The 19,325-nt window shown below is 36.7% G+C and overlaps 4 protein-coding genes across 4 annotated transcripts; 3 read left to right on the top strand and 1 right to left on the bottom strand.

Annotated features, from left to right (window-relative positions):
• Positions 1-4,656: 4,656 nt before the first annotated feature.
• On the bottom strand, positions 4,657-5,614 carry LOC121761956 (putative germin-like protein 2-1). Its single transcript, XM_042157670.1, has 2 exons — positions 5,446-5,614; positions 4,657-5,295 (listed from the first exon to the last, which is right to left on the bottom strand). Exons 1-2 carry the CDS (start codon positions 5,555-5,557, stop codon positions 4,730-4,732), a joined length of 678 nt encoding a protein of 225 aa, XP_042013604.1. The 5' UTR covers positions 5,558-5,614; the 3' UTR covers positions 4,657-4,729.
• A 2,060-nt stretch (positions 5,615-7,674) lies between these two features.
• LOC121761953 (germin-like protein subfamily 1 member 13) lies at positions 7,675-8,715 on the top strand. The gene is made up of 2 exons (XM_042157666.1): positions 7,675-7,873; positions 7,995-8,715. Exons 1-2 carry the CDS (start codon positions 7,750-7,752, stop codon positions 8,558-8,560), a joined length of 690 nt encoding a protein of 229 aa, XP_042013600.1. The 5' UTR covers positions 7,675-7,749; the 3' UTR covers positions 8,561-8,715.
• Positions 8,716-11,193: 2,478 nt separating this feature from the next.
• Positions 11,194-12,218, top strand: LOC121761954 (germin-like protein subfamily 1 member 13). Its single transcript, XM_042157668.1, has 2 exons — positions 11,194-11,384; positions 11,472-12,218. The coding sequence occupies exons 1-2, from the start codon at positions 11,261-11,263 to the stop codon at positions 12,035-12,037; spliced, it is 690 nt and encodes a 229-aa protein (XP_042013602.1). The 5' UTR covers positions 11,194-11,260; the 3' UTR covers positions 12,038-12,218.
• A 2,156-nt stretch (positions 12,219-14,374) lies between these two features.
• Positions 14,375-15,538, top strand: LOC121761957 (transcription factor MYB3-like). The gene is made up of 4 exons (XM_042157671.1): positions 14,375-14,483; positions 14,564-14,693; positions 15,109-15,356; positions 15,486-15,538. The coding sequence occupies exons 1-4, from the start codon at positions 14,375-14,377 to the stop codon at positions 15,536-15,538; spliced, it is 540 nt and encodes a 179-aa protein (XP_042013605.1).
• Positions 15,539-19,325: the final 3,787 nt, after the last annotated feature.

Here is a 19,325-nt window from a genome sequence, read left to right as displayed (position 1 = left end):
TTTGCACATCATGTATGGACTTCGGCATCGCCATGTTCTGAACAACTTGAACTTTTGAGGGATTTGCCTTGAGTCCGTCCTTTGAAACCCAACAACCCAGAAACTTTCCCGAATCTACCAAAAAGGTACATTTTTGGGGATTGAGTTTGAGGTTGGCTTTTTTGAGCACGTCGAGGGTGGATTTGAGGTTGTCTTCGTACTCCGAAGTGCTTCTGCTTTTGACGACTATGTCGTCAACATACACTTCAACCTCTTTTCCGATCAAATGCCGAAAAAGCTTATCTACCATCCTTTGATATGTGGCTCCGGCATTCTTTAAACCGAATGGCATCTTTTTATAAGCAAAGATGCCGAAGTCAGTAATGAAAGCCGTTTTTGAAGCATCATTCTCATCCATTAAAACTTGGTGGTAGCCTTTGTATAAATCAAGAAAACAGAAAATTTCGAAGCCGATCAAAGCTTCTACTTTTTTATCTATGTTCGGAAGGGGATAGCAATCTTTAGGACAGTGCTTGTTTAGATCGGTAAAATCTATGCACATCCGCCATCCTCCTTCTTTTTTCTTGATCATCACAGGATTGGCCACCCAAGAAGGATATTTCACCTCGAATAATACATCCGCTTTCAGTAATTGGCGGACTTCGTCATGGATGACTTGATTTCTTTCTGCCGCAAAGAGTCTTTGCTTCTGTTTTATTGGCCGGACTGAAGGATCAATATTTAACCGATGAGTGATTACCTCAGGGGGCACTCCGGTCATGTCCAACGGAGACCATGCAAAGACATCTTTGTACTCCTTGAGGAGCTGGATGGTCTTTTCCCGGAGTAGAGGCGTTCCCGCGAAACCGATCTTGACCGTTCTGGATGGATCATCTTCGTATAACTGAACGGTCATTGAGTTCGACTCTGGTGTGACTTCGGTCATTTCGCTTGCCTCTGACTCCGGCTGCTGTGATTGCTATGCTTGATGATGCCGATCTGATTGCTCGGCACTTTTAAGCGCAATCTGCAGACACTCTTTTGCTCTCTTTTGATCACCTCGGATGACCGCTATCCCACCTTTAGTGGGGATCTTGATGGTGAGGTGATAAGTAGAGCAAACGGCCCGAACTGCGTTGAGCCAGTCTCTTCCCAAGATGATGTTGTACGGGGACCGAGCTTTTACCAGAGCTTGTAGGCGCTTTTCCCACCGTGATCGGAAGGCTGATAATACCTTCAGGGCGGGTGTCCTCATGGGCGAAACTTTTCAGAGGAAGTGGAGCCGGACTGAGCCGAGCTGGATCCACTTCTAGTTTATCGAAACATTCTTTAAAAAGAATGCTGACTGACGCTCCGGTATCCACAAACACTCTGTGGATCAGTTTGTTTGCCACTCCGGCTTGGATGACAATAGCGTCTTGATGAGGAGAGATGGCCGGGACGGGATCTGCATCTGAAAATGTAATCACTTCGTCCTGCTTCAGCCTTTTATGCGTTGGCTCCTCTCGATTGAAGCCTCTGCGCTCTGACTTCAGGGACGATTTAGTCTTCCCGGCAGGGAGAGCATCAATAGTCAGGATTACTCCATCATATTGCAGCTCGTCATCGTCTTCGGGGTCCTGTTGCTTTTTCGGATCCTGAGGAGACAAGTTCGCACCTCTCTGCTTTTTGTTCTTTTTCGGCTGCTTGCTTTGGTATTTTTTTAACGTCCCTGCTTTCACAAGAGCATCAATACCTGCAGCCAAATGTCGGCACTCCTCGGTATCGTGACCGTGGTCTTGATGGAAGGAGCAATATTGATCCTGAGGTCGACGCGCGGCCGATTTCGTCATCCGCTTTGGTTTTTCGAACATATCGGAATGCAGTTCGAAAATTTCCGCTCTCGACTTGTTCAATGGTACGAACTGAGCGGGCGGCTTCTCAGGATTGAGACGTGGCCCCAATCGGTCTTGCACCGGAGTCCTTCGAATCCTTTCAAAAGGAGTTCGGCGAGGATGTCCCTGATCGCCAAAAGGAGTTCGGCGAGGATGTCCCTGATCGCTATGATCGGGCTTCCTCCTGTCTCCTCGGGATGAGCTGTCTAAAGACCGTTTGCGACGGTCTGCCTCATCGGCACGGGAGAACTGGTCCGCAATGTCCCACATCTCTTGAGCTGTTTGCGGACTGCATTCCACGAGCTTTCTGTAGAGAGCTCCGGGCAGGATTCCATTTTGGAATGCCGAAATGACAAGTAGATCATTGAGATCATCTACTTGTAGGCATTCCTTGTGGAATCTCGTCATAAAGTCGCTGATCTTTTCGTCGCGACCTTGACGTATAGAAAGCAGCTGAGCCGAAGTGATTCGGGCTTCCGCTTTCTGAAAGAACCTCCTGTGGAAAGCATCCATTAGATCTCGGTAAGATCTAATGCTGCCTTGGGGGAGGCTATCGAACCACCTTCTTGCGTTCCCGATAAGCAGCTCGGGAAACAGCTTGCACATATGGACCTCATTGAGACCCTGGTTCGCCATGTTATACTGATAGCGTCCCAGGAAGTCATGAGGATTCACTAACCCGTCATAAGTCATCGACGGAGTTCGGTAGTTCTGTGGCAAGGGAGTTCGGGTGATATCGTCCGAGAACGGAGTCTTCAATGCTCCGTACATGGCGAACCCGACATCTCTTCGGTATGGAGGAGATGGAGTTCTCCTGTGATTCCGGTACCGAGGAGGAACAGGAACATGTCGGGGTTGAGGATTCTTCTTCCTGGAAGACACGGCACTACTGCGGTAGTGACTTTCATGTCTGGATGAGGAGGGAGAATCCACCGTTTTCGTCTCCGGCTTTTGGCCCTTTTGCAGGAAAATTAAGAACTCTTCCTGCTTCTCGGCCAAAAACAACTTGACAGCCTCGTTCAAATCGGGCTGCTGGGAAGACTCGGTGCGATGAGTCTTTGAGCGGCTTGTTCCTTCTCCGTGAGAACTGGAAGTAGATTTCTCCCGAGGCTGTTTTCCAGACCTGCGGGCTGGACTAGCTTCCTCATGGTTATCACGAACGGTATTATGGGTGTTGCGTGATCTGGTATGCATTTTTTTTTTTTTTGGGTGGAAAAAGGGTCAAAAATTCGCTTTATCACAAATTTGGTTCTCTGTTTCCCACAGACGGCGCCAGTGATGGTTGGATGAATTTTTGATGGTAATAAATGCAGGTAAAAAATATAGATCACGACACAAGGAATTACGTGGTTCGATTTACTGAGGTAAATCTACGTCCACGGGAAGAAAGGAGGGCAAGATTGTATTGCTTGATCTGGTTTACAGCTTACAAATACAGACTTGCTATATGATATTTGATGTCTAGAGAGCTTTTTTTTCTCCTAGTCTATCTGATCTAAGTTCTATTTATACATTGAACTAAGATCGTGGCTTGCATCACCACTAACTAGGTCGTGGATGTCGTGGAGGTCATGAGATCCTGCATGGGTCCACTATCTCTTTGTTTGGTCCACTATCCTGCATGAGATCCTGCATGAGTTGACACCACTAAATAGATCGTGTAGTGGAGGTCGTGGAGGTTCTGCATGAGTCCACTATCTCCCAGTTCGGTCGAATACTGAGACCGAACTGCTGAACTATTGCCGAGCAGCTTTTGCCGATCTGAGAGTAGAGCTTGATTGGTCGGCTTTTACCGAGCTGTAGGCTGGGGCCGAACTCTTTGGTAATGCCGAACTGATACTCTTCCTTGGGCTTTGGGCTGATGGGCCGTCACTGCTATTGGGCTTGTTTAGTACGTACCCCATCAATCAAGAAGCTGTGACTGTATTATGTGATTCAAATAGTGCCATATGTCTATCAAAACATCAGACATTCCATGAGAGGAGCAAGCATGTGGATGTTAAGCTTCATTTTGTGAGGGATGAAGTTGAAATGGGCTCAGTAAAGATTGAGAAAGTAGCTACTGAGCACAATGCTGCTGATATGCTAACAAAGGTGTTACCCGGACTTAAGTTGAAGTATTGCATGGATTTGGTGAATCTGATTCAGCTGGAGTGATTGTGGAAGATGGATATGCCCTGTGGATTGTCCAGTTGTGTCCCAAGGTGGAGATTTGTTATGAGGATTGGGGCAAAACTGCACAATCAGTCAAGCTCGGTGTTAGCCGAGCTTAATCGTGCTCGGCAGGGACTGATATACTGTTAGGTGATTGATTGCAGCTCGGTGTTAGCCGAGCTTAATCGTGCTCGGTGATTAGCCGAGCTTGCTGGTGCTCGGTATTAGCCGAACTTAGTCGAGTTCGGTGTTGGCCGTTGTTATTAACTGATGCATAGACAAACGTGAGCCGTCGGATGCGATTAGTTAGTTAGCTTAAATGACAGCCGTTGGATTTGTTTTGGTTGTTAGATTAGTGTTAGTCAAATAGAGTGAATAACCGAGCTGTGCAAGCGGAGTGAGAGAAAAAGATTTTTCATCCATCAGTTTGTAATCTTCCACAAAATTGAATACAAGATTTCCATTAATTCTCCGAGAGTTGTTCTTAGCTTTATTCATTTTCATATCGAGTGTTTGTTCTTCTTGTTCCGGAATCGATCTTGTTGTGATAGCAAGATTGAGTCGCGTATTTGATAACATTACACACCATATAACATGAGATATAACACTCGGAAACACAAAGTTTTCCCACTCAAGCAAATGTAACAAGTATATAAAGACTATTTAATTTATTGGATTAAAAGGAGGCATCATATATTATGTGTTTATCTTAAGTAGAAGTTTTAGTTACTGTTGTACCAAAACTGAGCCTGAAGGTAATCAATAATGTTCTTCTCAACCTGGAAAGCCTTGGCCAACACATCCGGATTGATCTTAGGGTCCGACCCGAACACCGCATTGGCAATGGTGATGGTACCCGGATTCTGGCTTCCGAAGCTAGCAAATGCAACGGCATTGGTCTTTCCGACATTGAACTGGAAGTGGATGAGACCTTGTGGGAAGACGAACACATCTCCCGGGTACAAATACTTAGTGAAGAGCTTGTTCTTCTGGGCGGGATCGGCCGGGTTGGAAGTGACGAACCCGACATAGAGAGTGCCTTCCACCAAGAGGAAGGCCTCGGTGGCACGGGGGTGGGTGTGGGGTGGGTTGATCCCATAAGGGGCAAAGTCGAGGCGAGCCATGGAAACGCCGAGAGTGTTGAGGCCTTCAAGCTGGTTCACGTTGACCGGAGTCACAAATGATCCGAGGTTATTGGACGTGTTTCCGGCATTGTTTAGACCCTGGAAAAGGAAATCATCCGCGACCACCATGTTCGGGTTCTTGCAAAACTTGCCGTTCACAAAAACTGCATACGAGCAATTTTGGACTTTAAAATGCGTTTGACCAAAACATATTGTTTATGACCAAAATTAAGACAATTGGAGTAATATAGGACTACATTTTTTTAAACAAATGTACGGGACCTATTTTAGACTTTAGTCTTGATTGAATTTACCTGCCGAGGCGGAATCGGGAACAGCAACGCAGAAATCCTGAAGCTGGCCTGGATCTGATGCATATGCAATCGAAACAAGAACAATGGCGCAGAAAGCAAAACCTATCTTCATTTTACTTAGCCTCTCACTCACACTTATATAAATTTCTTTTCTGTGATGGAATACTTTTGCATCAGAACCACTCCTTTTATAGGAGAAAAACATGCATGATAACTTTTAATTAACTTCCTCATATTTCATCATATACCAACTACATTTTATATTTTAATATGTAATCATCTTTGGACTTATTCAATCTCCATTAATCAATTTATATATACGGCGGCTAAATTACACTCTTGAACCCTGTAAACAACTACTTTCAAATTTTCTTCTCTGTTATTTATTGGCAAAGTAGACATAAATTTTAAAGGCAACGCAACGGTGAACTCGAACTCATGACCTTTTGCTCCAGGCATTAACCATTCTACCGCTTATTAACACATATAGTACAATTTTCTTCTCTTCTAGTTGCATGTTATCTGGATCTATAATTAATGTGCATCAAAGGGCAAAGCATATTTGGTTAAGCTTGTATTTATATAATTAAGGACAAAGGGAAATATTTTAATAGTTTTAGCCTTCATCAAACACTAAAAAAAGCTTATACTACTACTATCTTTTAAAAAAATAGAGATGCAATTGAAATTTTGAAAAATAGCTAACACAAAAAAAAGTATCTCTGAGTTGAGGACAAATTATCTTCTATCTTTTATTTTTTTAGGACGCTTCCATTTGCATCCCTTAATTTTAGTCGGGAAGCCAACAATGAAAACTACTTAGTGATATATTTAAAAAATACAAACTAGTATCCTTAATTGCATTAAAAATATCCTTAGCCATTATTTTATACCGATATTAATCAAAAAAAATTCGCACATCTCCTTAGGGAAAGTATATAAAGTTAATTGACCGATCACCTGCTTTGAATTAGGTTTCTTTTGATTAGTATATACGTAAGTCAAGGGCTGTTGATGTTTCATTTTCACCTTAATTAGCCAAGAAAGTAATATGAAAATCCTTAGTGGATCAAATGAAGAAATAGATTTTCTGGATATGATTGCTACCATATACCATGCTGGACAAAGATTTAATAAACTTTTTTTAACATGAATATTGGATGAATTATTTGTGTAGTTAACCGAATTAAAAATGACTTATACTTGCATCAGCCTAAAACATAAATATTTTCTTATAAACTCCACTCCTTTAATCGATTCATTAAAATATACTCCAATTAATTAATGAATTAAAATATTTTCTTATAAATTGAAATTGCCATGCACTCTTATGTGCATAAACAAGATATAATAACAGAAAAATGAACAGTTAAATATTATGGGGAAATATGGATTGAAATTTAAAGAAGAAAGTCGAGTGATTCAACAAACTTAATTAGATTTGCCAATTGTTAACCTGATCCCCTTCGGATATTCTTGTGCATTTTATTAGCAACAAAAACATCATCAAATTTTGACTTTTCTCACAACATTTTCTATGCATAGAGTGAAAGTGACAACTAAGCAACTTTGGATAAGTAAAAATTAGCTAGACTCAGTAACCAAATTAATCACATAATAATACATACCACACCCCTAATTAGTCTTGGTAACCTTTACTTGCTAGCTAGAGATTAATTCTTGCTTAATTGAAACAGTCAGACATTTACAAAATGTGTTCCTTATATCAATTCAAATTTCCAATAAATTTATATTTGCATGAATTGAACGGAATTAACCTGAAATCTGATTTAATGAATAGAAATATTGTCCGGCTTGATGTATATATTTGGTTAACAAAACTAGTAAAATAGTTTTAAGTGTTAGATTGAGATGTTGAGACAAATCCAAATCCCAACTTTCACTTAATTTCTAAGCCCATTCCTCTCAAAAGGATCTATAATAATATAATAACATTGGAACATTTGAATCAGTTGATTGAAGATTGAAGCAGTCTTCATATGATCGATAAAATATAAAAAAAAATAGTAGATGAAATAAATTGGCCGCCGCTGATGAGATTAGGTATGATGAAATATAAGGAAGATAATACTAACAAGTTAAATGTAAGTAAAACGTGTCTTGACAGTTTCAAATTCAATCAAAGAAAAGTTCAATTTTATTTTTTCAAAGGACGAGGATTGAAGATAGCTTGCTGTTTTCACTTCTATAAAAAGGAGTACTTATCATGCTAAGTTTCCATCACAGATAAAAGAAGAGAAATACAAGTAACATCATATATATATAGTTAATCAACAAATTAAAATGAAGATGAGTTTTGGATTGTGCTCCATATTTCTTGTTTTTTGGTTGGCTTCGATTGCATATGCATCTGATCCATCCCAACTTCAGGATTTCTGCGTTGCTGTTCCTGATTCCAAAAATGCTGGTAAACCCCTTCATTAAAACCTTATTCTACTATACATTATTATCTATAATGTCACACTTAAGTTATAAATGAGGAAATATATACATACTAATGGTTTGTTTGTTTGTTTGTTTGAATGTAGTTTTTGTGAATGGGAAGTTTTGCAAGAACCCGAACATGGTGGTCGCGGATGATTTCCTTTTCCAGGGCCTAAACAAGGCCGGAAACACATCCAATCAGCTCGGGTCATTTGTGACTCCGGTCAATGTCAACCAGCTTGAAGGCCTCAACACTCTCGGCGTTTCCATGGCTCGCCTCGACTTTGCCCCTTATGGAATCAACCCACCCCACACCCACCCACGTGCCACTGAGGCCTTCCTCTTGGTGGAAGGCACTCTCTACGTGGGCTTCGTCACATCCAACCCGGCCGATCCCGCCCAGAAGAACAAGCTCTTCACCAAGTATTTGTACCCGGGAGATGTGTTCGTCTTCCCACAAGGTCTCATCCACTTCCAGTTCAATGTCGGAAAGACTAACGCCGTTGCATTTGCCAGCTTCGGCAGCCAGAACCCGGGTACCATAACCGTTGCCAATGCGGTGTTCGGGTCGGACCCTAAAATCAACCCGGATGTGTTGGCTAAGGCATTCCAAGTTGAGAAGAACATCATCGATTACCTCCAGGCCCAGTTCTGGTCCAACTATAACTAAGATAGACAAACAATACATGTATGTTGCGTCTGTCTTTTTAATCCAATATATCTAGCATTCTTTACTTATTACAACTAGTGTAATTTTATATTTCCGAATTTTATTATGTGATTTGAAATAATAAACTTGTGAGCCTAGTGTTTCATTTATTATCATTGTCTACGAAAAATAGTCTTTTGGGAGGCCAACCTCAATTAGTTAGAGGCCTTTTGGGAGTGATCCAAAAACAAATCTATGCAGACTTGACCTAAAGCGGACAATATCAAACTAATTTACAGTCGACGATCCTTAAAAGTAGTAACAATAGAGCACAAACCAACACCTATATATATTCATTTTTATAATTAGTAGATGATTTTTATTAATATGTTACTTTTTAGTTCTAGCTGTGTTGTGGTGGAAAACTGAGCAAGACAAACCCTCATTTTATAGGAGAAATTAAATTAAACTAGCAGTATGCAATACTCGTCACATTTAATTTCATGTGGATACCGCTAATTTTAGCTGGGACATCAACAATAAGGACACTTTATGAATTATTGTTGATATAACCAGACTCACAAATTAGCGTTCTTAATAGCATTAAAAAATGGCCTTAGTCGTTCTTTTTGGTGTAGTTAGCTTCTTCATTAATAATCCTCAATTATGTAGTAGTATCAACTAATACTAACGCTAAACTACACCTTTGCAGCCCTTTTTGAGACTAATGAAATTTAATTATGAATTAGCTGTCAAGTCTCAAACCAATACTAGATCGAAAACTTTGTGTTCAGATATTCATCCATGTGAATTAAAAAACAGATCGATCGTCAATCCTCTTATTGCAATTGATTTTAGAATGATACCTCATTAGTGTTTTGGGTCGTCTGCATTAACCAGTCGGATAGCGGGTACGCTTTAATAAATGAGACCGTGTCTAGCTTACTTGAAATTTAACAGCTGCAAAATGCATAGCATATTGAACTACTCCCTCCGTCTCACTCAAGATGTCCACCTTTTCTTTTTAGTTTGTCTCACTCAAAATGTCCACTTTTTATATTTGTAAATAAATTCTTCTTTCCTCTCTCCATATTAAAATATTCAACTAACAACTTATCCCTAAATCTCGTGCCACTCTTGAACGTGTACATCTTAAGTGGGACGGAGAGAGTAGAAAATAAATAGTCGGATGCACCTCAAAAAGAAAAGAAAATAGATATTTATGGAAAATTGTTAGTAAGTCTTGTCCGTCAAAAAATACAAACAATAATAAGATCTTGATTCATAATTAATGTTAATTGACTCACCTGCTTTGAATTAGGTTTCCTTTGCTTTGAATATGAAAGTCAAGGCTGTTGGTCTTTCATTTTCACCTTAGCCAAGAAAGTAGAATATGAAAATCCACATTCGATCAAATGAAGAAATAGGATTGCAATTATTTTAGCCTTTCATGCCAGACAAAGATTTAGTAGAAAAATTAAATATACTCCATCCCCAGTCCCTATGAAATATATCTCATTATTTTCTTATTTGAACTGTTTTTAATAAATATCTTATTTTACTTTTATTATTTTTTTAGTAACTTTCTATATATAAAAGTCGGACTTACGTCCTACTAACTTTTTCCACCCATTTTTACAAAAAGTCGTACATACAATTTATTAAAACTCGCACTACTCAAATATGAGATATTTAATGGGTACCTTAGTGTAATTAAAATGAAGAGTTGTTAAGTTAGAGTTGAATCAGTTAAATTGAAATTGTCATGCACGCTTATGAGTAATTGAGCATAAACAAGATAAAATAACAGAAAAATGAACAGTGAATATATGGCAATATGGATTGGAATTTTAATAAGAAAGTCAAGTAATTCAAGAAACTTAACTAGATTGGCCAATAGTTAATTTGATCCCTTTCGGATTTTCTTGGGCAAATTAATTATATTCCGTAAGACATAAAAAGATCAAAATTTGACATCGTCATAACATTTTCTATGCATAGAGTGAAAATGACAACTCAGCAACTTTGGCTTAGTTACCAAATTAGACTCAGTAACCAAATTACCACACTCTAATTAGACTTGGTAACCTTTACTTGCTAGAGATTCATTCTTGCTTAATTGAAACAGTCAGATGTGAACAAAATGTGTTCCTTATATCAATTTAAACATCCACTATACTTTTTATATTTGCATTACATTTATTATATTTCGTAGAAAGTAGAAATATAAACTTTTCTATATTATATAGAGCGAACGAAATTAATTTCAAATCTGATTTAATGAATTGAAATTGAGATTGAGATGGTGAGTCAATACCTAATCCAAATCCCAACTTTCCCTTTCTAAGCTATTTCTCTCAAAAGGATCTATAATAGTACCAACATTGGAACATTTGAATAATTAGTCGATTGAAGATTGAATGAGTCTACATATGATCGATCAAATATAAAAAATAGTAGATGAAATAAATTGGCCGCCGCTGATGGGATTAGGTATGATGTAATATGACAAGTTAAATGTTAAGACGTGTCTTGACAGTTTCTATTTCCATCAAGAAAAGTTCAATTATATTTTTTTTAAGTAGTATGACAAATGAATATAGCTAATTAGTATTTTTCACTCCTATAAAAAGGAGTAATTCTCATGTTAAGTTGGTATCACAGATAAAAGAAGAGAATAGAAGTAACATCATATATATATACTGTAATTAGCTAATTAAAATGAAGATGAGTTTTGGATTGTGCTCAATATTTCTTGCTTTTTGGTTGGCTTCGATTGCATATGCATCTGATCCATCCCAACTTCAGGATTTCTGCGTTGCTGTTCCTGATGCCAAAAATGCTGGTAAATCACTCAATAAAACCTTATATTACTATACATTATTATCTATAATGTCACGCTTATACTAACTGTTTGTTTGCTTGAATGTAGTTTTTGTGAATGGGAAGTTTTGCAAGAACCCGAACATGGTGGTCGCGGATGATTTCCTTTTCCAGGGCCTAAACAAGGCCGGAAACACATCCAATCAGCTCGGGTCATTTGTGACTCCGGTCAATGTCAACCAGCTTGAAGGCCTCAACACTCTCGGCGTTTCCATGGCTCGCCTCGACTTTGCCCCTTATGGAATCAACCCACCCCACACCCACCCACGTGCCACTGAGGCCTTCCTCTTGGTGGAAGGCACTCTCTACGTGGGCTTCGTCACATCCAACCCGGCCGATCCCGCCCAGAAGAACAAGCTCTTCACCAAGTATTTGTACCCGGGAGATGTGTTCGTCTTCCCACAAGGTCTCATCCACTTCCAGTTCAATGTCGGAAAGACCAACGCCATTGCATTTGCCAGCTTCGGGAGCCAGAATCCGGGTACCATTACCATTGCCAACGCGGTGTTCGGGTCGGACCCAAAGGTTAACCCGGATGTATTGGCCAAGGCTTTCCAGGTTGAGAAGAACATTATCGATTACCTCCAGGCCCAATTCTGGTCCAACTATAACTAAGATAGAAAAGTAATACTCCATCTGCCACATAATAGATGTATCTAGCATTCTTTACTTATTACAACTACTGTAATTTTGTATTTCCAAATTATAGCACGTGATGGTGCAGTAATAAATTTGTGAAGTTAGTGTTTGCTGTAATGAAATTATGAAAGTTTGAATATTATTTTTCAAAAAATTATACATTTTCAATATGCACTACAAAAAAACTCGCCAATTAATAAATTGGAATGAGATGAGGGATGAGTTGATATTACTAGCTAGTATTGGGCTTGGGCTTGGGCTTGGGCTTGGGCTTTGAGGTCCATTCAACTAATTATTGTCTAATTCAATAAGCCTCAAATAATTATGCATTTTGCAGCGCTTAGATTCCAAGGTAAGCTAGATACACTCTCATTTATTAAAGTGTACACTGCCACTGATTGGTGAAAAGACGACCAAAAACACTAATGAGGTATCATTCTAAAATCAATTAGTAATTAGTGGATTGACGAGCAATTTATTTTTAATTCACATGTTAGACTATCTCAACACAAAGTTATCGATCTGGTATTGGTTTGAGACTTGACAGCTAATTTTTATAAGAAAATAATAGAAACTTGAAAATATTATCATGGCAAAACATATTAAAAAAAAGGAGTTCAAATTTAACAATGCACTGAATGTCACATCGCATGATATGTGATTTGGATAAACAAAGTTTTCCAAGTCAATCTGTTTTATTAGTATTAGAAATTTAGAAAGATAGTACTACTAACATGTAAGTGAGATACTACTTAATTTGTGCATTATTTTTTTTTTAGGTTGTTATGTTTTATTGTGTTAAGAATCATTTATTTTCCATTAATTAATCTCTTCTTTCTCTTTCGTTCAAATCTCTTCATCCCAACATTTGTTTTTTCCATTAATTAATCTCTTCTTTTTCATTCGTTCAAATCTCTTCATCCCAACATATGTTTTTTCCATTAATTAATCTCTTCTTTTTCATTCGTTCAAATCTCTTCATCCCAACCATTTGTTTTTTTTGCGCTTTTTGTGGTGTAAATTGGCAGTTATTGTTTTTAGGCTCATATAAAGAGCCATTCTTTTTATTCATTAAAACTTTAGACTCATTTCAATGTGCTCTTTAGTTTTCTATGTGCGGTTTAGGAATTTTTCGATTTTTTTAGGCTTGAGAACTTTTTTTAGACTATTTTTTGTAGACGGAGGGAGTATTACTTATACATTATCTTATAGTAGTACTTATTTGTATTTTTTATTTTTTACTTTTTTATCTTTACAATATTAATTGATAAGAATATTTATGAAGCATAAATTTGGAAATATAGAAGAACTGGCCAATATTCTATTGATGTAAAAAATAAAATGGATATTTATGGATAAATTGTCAGTCATTCTTGTCGCGTTGAGTTTTCAATACAAAGAGTAATAAGATCTTGATTCATAATTAATATAGATATATATTTTCAAGTCATTCTTATCGCGTCAAAAAATACAAACAATAAGGTCTTGATTCATTATTAATATAGCTAAATTGTTAGTAATTCTTGTCGCGTTGAATAATACAAACAATAATAAGATCTCGATTCATAATTAATATGGATAATATGTTAGTAATTCTTGTCGCATCGAAAAAAACAAACAATAATAAGATCTCGATTCATAGTTAGGATTGTGCGTTTAATAGTTAAAGCACAACGGACAAAATGTTTCCTTTTAAGTGTTACTGTTTGTTTGCAACGTTCAATCAAATCCCGCATATAAATGTACTGTATTGGTTGTATTCACGTATCCCGATAGCAAGAACAATATATTCTCGATACATACATAGATAGTTCAACAGTAAAATTAAAAAATCCTCAACATGGGTCAAAACTCAAAACCACACAACACATAGAAAACTAAAAAACACCTTGTAATGAATCAAATATAATAAACAAAAAAGAATAATACACCGCATAAAGCACCGAAAAACAAAATGCAGGGATTAAGAGATTTGAATGAAAGAAAAATAAAAGATTAAATAATGGAAAATAAATGAAAATTAACACATAAAAACAGAGCTACCAACCCAAAAATTAAAGCATAATTAAAACGCACTCCCAACCACTCGAGTAGTATCCGACTTACACACACACACACCAACTAAGTCAAACATCACTATCCCTTGTTTGTCTCTTCTCATCCCACACTCCCTTTTTCCCCATTTATAATCCCTCTTCCCTCTTCACTCTCCTCACACATTCACTCACTCTGCGTTGCGTGTGTATCCTAGAAGTTAAACACACACACATAAACACAGAAACACACACACACAAAATAGATATAGAATTAGACATGGAGCATCTTAACAAAGGGGCATGGACCAAAGAAGAAGACGAGATTCTCACCAAGCATATCACTGAGCATGGTGTAAGCAACTGGCAATATCTTCCTAGAGCTGCTGGTATATCTCTTTCATCTCATCTCATTGTAATCATGGTGTGTATATTTATTTATTTATTTTAATTTAATTATATGCGGCAGGTCTGATGAGATGCGGCAAAAGCTGCCGGCTTCGATGGAACAACTACCTCAAGCCTGATCTCAAGAGAGGAAATTTCACCAGGGAAGAAACTGCAGCCATCATCGACCTCCATCGTTTGCTTGGCAACAAGTATATATGTTCTTCTCTCGATCTCTCTCTCTCGCGCACACTTGTGTCAAAATTATTTGAAATTCGCACTGGGCATGCACAACCAGCACTGGGCATACATGATGCAGTTTTAGTAGAAGATGTGGAAAATGTGAATTGTGTCAAAAAATTGGATTCCTAGGGTTTCTAAATCATTTATAATTAGAATTTCACTGGAGTAGTAAGTTTTGGTTATTTTATGTTCTTTTCTCTACCTCTCTTTCGCGTGCGCACACATTTAGTACATGATGAAGTTCTAGGATTTCCACACTACCAAACTTCATTTTTGCAGTTAATTTTGATTATTACTAATATATTGTGAATATAAAAAACTAGAGTTTTGTATTTGCATCAATACATTCCCTCTATTCATTAACTATCTTAATTTATTATGCAGATGGGCTCTTATTGCTGCCCAATTGCCCGGGAGAACGGACAACGATATCAAGAACTACTGGAACACTCATGTGAGACGGATGCTCATCGGCCGTGGCATCGACCCTCAAACCCACATAAACCTCAATCCGTCGCTATCGATCAACCAAAACCCTAGAATTTTCTCTACGCATAGGGACGCGCCCTTGATGGTCAGAAACGACGCCGGTTTTAATGTTTCTACGGCTGCGAATCGTCGTCCCAATATCAATTTGGATCTTTCCACCAGACCTCGTCCGCAAATCAATTTAGATCCTCCCATCAGACTTCTTCCTCAAATCAATTTGGATCTATCCATCCAACCTCGTCCCCAAATCAATTTGGATCTATCTATCAGACCTACTTCCCAAATTAATTTGGATCTTTCCATCAGACCTCCTAATCCCTACTGATCATCAACTGACGCTGCAAATTTAACACATTTTTTTGGAAATGGCTCTCAACAATTATCATTAATTAATTGTCATTGTGTCTGAGCCTGTACCCTTTGATTAAATGTGGAAGATTTTGGCCTTTTTGAAATAAAAATATGAATGCAGTTTTCTCTTTGTTATTCATTATGAGTTCATAGTTAACCTTGCGATTTAGTCAAGTTTTTGGAGTTGGAGTTGAGTAGAGTTTTACGTAGTTTGCTATCAGCTGTGATTCCATTTATAACTTGTGTTGTTTCTAAACTGAAATAAGGCTCTGTTCCGTATCATGGAATTGAGCAAGCGGAATCGGAATCGGTGCTTAAAATTCCAAATTCGATGTTTGGTACATCAAAGTATTTAGATTTGGAATTGAATTACAATTCCAATTCTACAATTTGAATTTCATATCAAAGTAGATGATTAAAATTTGAAATAATTAAAAAATTAATATAATTAGGCACTTTCGCACACTATACGCACATTGCACACACTAAATCCGTTAATAGGAGTCTCATTTTAAGTGGTGAAATAGTCTTTTTTTTGTTTTTAAGTTTATTTGTTAATTTTGATTGTATTCACGCATATAAATATCCGATAGCAAGAACAATTCTCGATAAAGATATAGTCCCATAGTAAAAATATCCCATTGAATAAACCATGATCATGCACTTTTCAAAACAGAAAGAAATACGGAATTCTTAAGCTAAGAGTCTCAAGCACCACACACTTCCGAAATGAAACTAAAAGTGTTGCAAAACAGAAATAGAGATTGTATCTTTGCTCCTAGAAGCGGTGGAACCACGATTACAAGCTAAAATGACCGGAACTAGGATTTCCCCCCTCCAAGTGTGGAGTGGAGGCAGAGAGCTTGAAACTGGAGTGGAGTGAATCTTGGCTATGAACTCTAAGTAATGATGCAGGAAAGTTGGTGAGCTCAAAGAAGGCTACTTCATTCTTTAATATTGGTCCCTTTATATCGTTGAGGCCCAAATCCCTAGTGTATATCTCCCCTGATTTGACATTTGTGCCCATAAAATAAGGATGTCTTCGAGTTCCTTTCCTTTTTGTCCTACTCATCACTCTGCCTGCTTCTTCTGAAAATTCTCCTTGGTAATTTTTACTCCATTTCTGCTCACTTTGCATCTACTTGGTCAGTTTGCATGATCTACTCGACCCAGCAGCTACCTGCACACCTAAACTCAAATGTTGTACATTATCTCCTCGAAAGTATGTAAATTCACCCAATAACCAATGCATGAAACGAGCCTTATCAAAGAGGAAAAGAAAATGTAGTGGAATTAATGTTAGTGGATTATGGGGTCCATTCCCTAAAATAGAAAGTTTCTATTTTTAGAAACGTACCAAAAAGGAAATAATTTCTATTTTTAGGATTCGGATGGAGTATATAATTTTATTAAGATTGTAATTTTTTTGGATATGTTAATATGACATATTTTTTTGTAAATTTGAGAAAAATAATTTAGTATTTTGGTTCTTTCCAGTTTTTATTTGTTGAATTTCAACATTTTCCTCTTGACATATTTTTTCCTATTGTTCTTTTTTATTGTTTAAATAGGCCAACTAATTGATAATTTATGATAGAATATCACTTCCCATGATATGTGATTTGGAAAAACAAAGTTTTCCAAATCAATCTGTTTTATTATATTACAAATTTGGAAAAGTAAGTGAAAATCATACTACTTGGTGCATTATTTTTTGTTAGGTAGTTATGTTTTTATGTGGTAAGAACCATTTATTTTCTATTAATTAATCTCTTCTTTTTCTTGCATTTAAATCTCTTCACCCCTACCATTTTATATTTTTGCGCTTTATATGGTGTAAATTGGTAGTTATTGTTTCTTTTTGTTCATTCAAACATTACACTCATTTCAATGTGCTCTTCAATGTTTTGTGTGCGGTTTTGACTCATCTAAGGGAATTTTTCATTTTTTTAGGCTTGCGAATTGTTCCTGTTATCAGATATTTATATACGTGAATACTACCAATATGGTACATTTATCTGCAGGATTTGATCGAACTTTGCAAACAAAGAGTAACACTAAACAAGGAAACATTTTGTCCGTTAACATTACACTCATTTCAATGTGCTCTTCAATGTTTTGTGTGCGGTTTTGACTCATCTAAGGGAATTTTTCATTTTTTTAGGCTTGCGAATTGTTCCTGTTATCAGATATTTATATACGTGAATACTACCAATATGGTACATTTATCTGCAGGATTTGATCGAACTTTGCAAACAAAGAGTAACACTAAACAAGGAAACATTTTGTCCTTTGTGTTTTAACTATTCAACGCACAATCTTGATTATGAATCATGATCTTATTATATATTGTTTGTTTTTTTTATGCAACAAGAATTACTAACTATTTATCCATATTAATTATGAATCAAGATCTTATTATTATTTGTATTTTTCGATGCGACAAGAATTACTTATAACTTGTCTATATTAATTATGAATCAAGATCTTATTATTGCTTGCATTTTTCGACACGACAAGAATAACTAACAATTTATCCATAAATATTTATTTTCTTTTTTTACTTCAATAGAATATTGGCCAGTTCTTGCATATTTCCAACTTTATATGTTTCAGAAATATTCTTATTAATTAATATTGTAAAGAGAAAAAAACTGTACAAATAAGTACAAGATAATATGAAATTAATAACAAGTTTTACAAAACGAAAATTGGAATGAGATGAGGGATGAGTTGATATTACCAGCTAGTATTAGGATTGAGTTTTGAGGTCCATCCAACTACTACTTATTTGCTAATTCAATATGCCACAATTAATCATGCATTTTGCAGCCGTTAGATTTCAAGGAATATGGACACGGTCTCATGACTCTCATTTACTCCATTCGTCCATGAAAATTAGTTATATTATATATGTCATTTGGGAATGTCCCCAAAAAAGTACTATCATTTCTAAAAATGTAAAGTTTACCTCTGATACTTAAACCACTTTTTCTCATCTCTCTCATATTTTACCCACTTTTTCTCTTTATTTCTTTTATTGTACCTATTTATTCTCATTCTCTCTTATTTTACCAATTTCATATTAAAATTCATGTCGTCCACAAATGATACTATTTTCTATGGGTGGAGGGAGTATTACTTGTCCAGTATCTTGTAGTAGTACTTTTTTGTATTTTGTAATTTTTACTTTTTTATCTAAACAATTTTAATTGATAACAATATTTATGAAGCATAAAGTTGGAAATATAAAAAAACTGGCCAATATTCTATTGATGTAAAAAAAGAAAATGGATATTTATGGCTAAATTGTTAGTAGTTCTTGTCGAGTTGAAAAATGGATATTTATTGCTAAATTGTTAGTAATTCTTGTCGCGTCGAATAATACAAACAATAATAAGATCTCAATTCATAATTAATATGGATAAATTGTTAGTAATTCTTGTCGCATCGAAAAATACAAACAATAATAAGATCTTCATTCATAATTAAGATTGTGCGTTGAATATATATTGTTAAAGCACAGTGGACAAAATGTTTTCATGTTAAGTCTTACTGTTTGTTTGCAACGTTCGATCAAATCCCGCGTATAAATGTACTATATTGTTTGTATCCACGTATATAAATATCCGATAGCAAGAACAATTATTCTCGATACGTACCTATATAGTTCAACAGTAAAAATGTAAAAATCCTTAACATCGGTCAAAACCACCCACAACACACAGAAAACTAAAACGCACCCTGTATTGAATCAAATA

This window comes from Salvia splendens, chromosome 13, assembly GCF_004379255.2.
Source record: "Salvia splendens isolate huo1 chromosome 13, SspV2, whole genome shotgun sequence".
Taxonomy (NCBI): Eukaryota; Viridiplantae; Streptophyta; class Magnoliopsida; order Lamiales; family Lamiaceae; genus Salvia; species Salvia splendens.
This window is presented reverse-complemented; position numbering and strand designations above follow the sequence as displayed.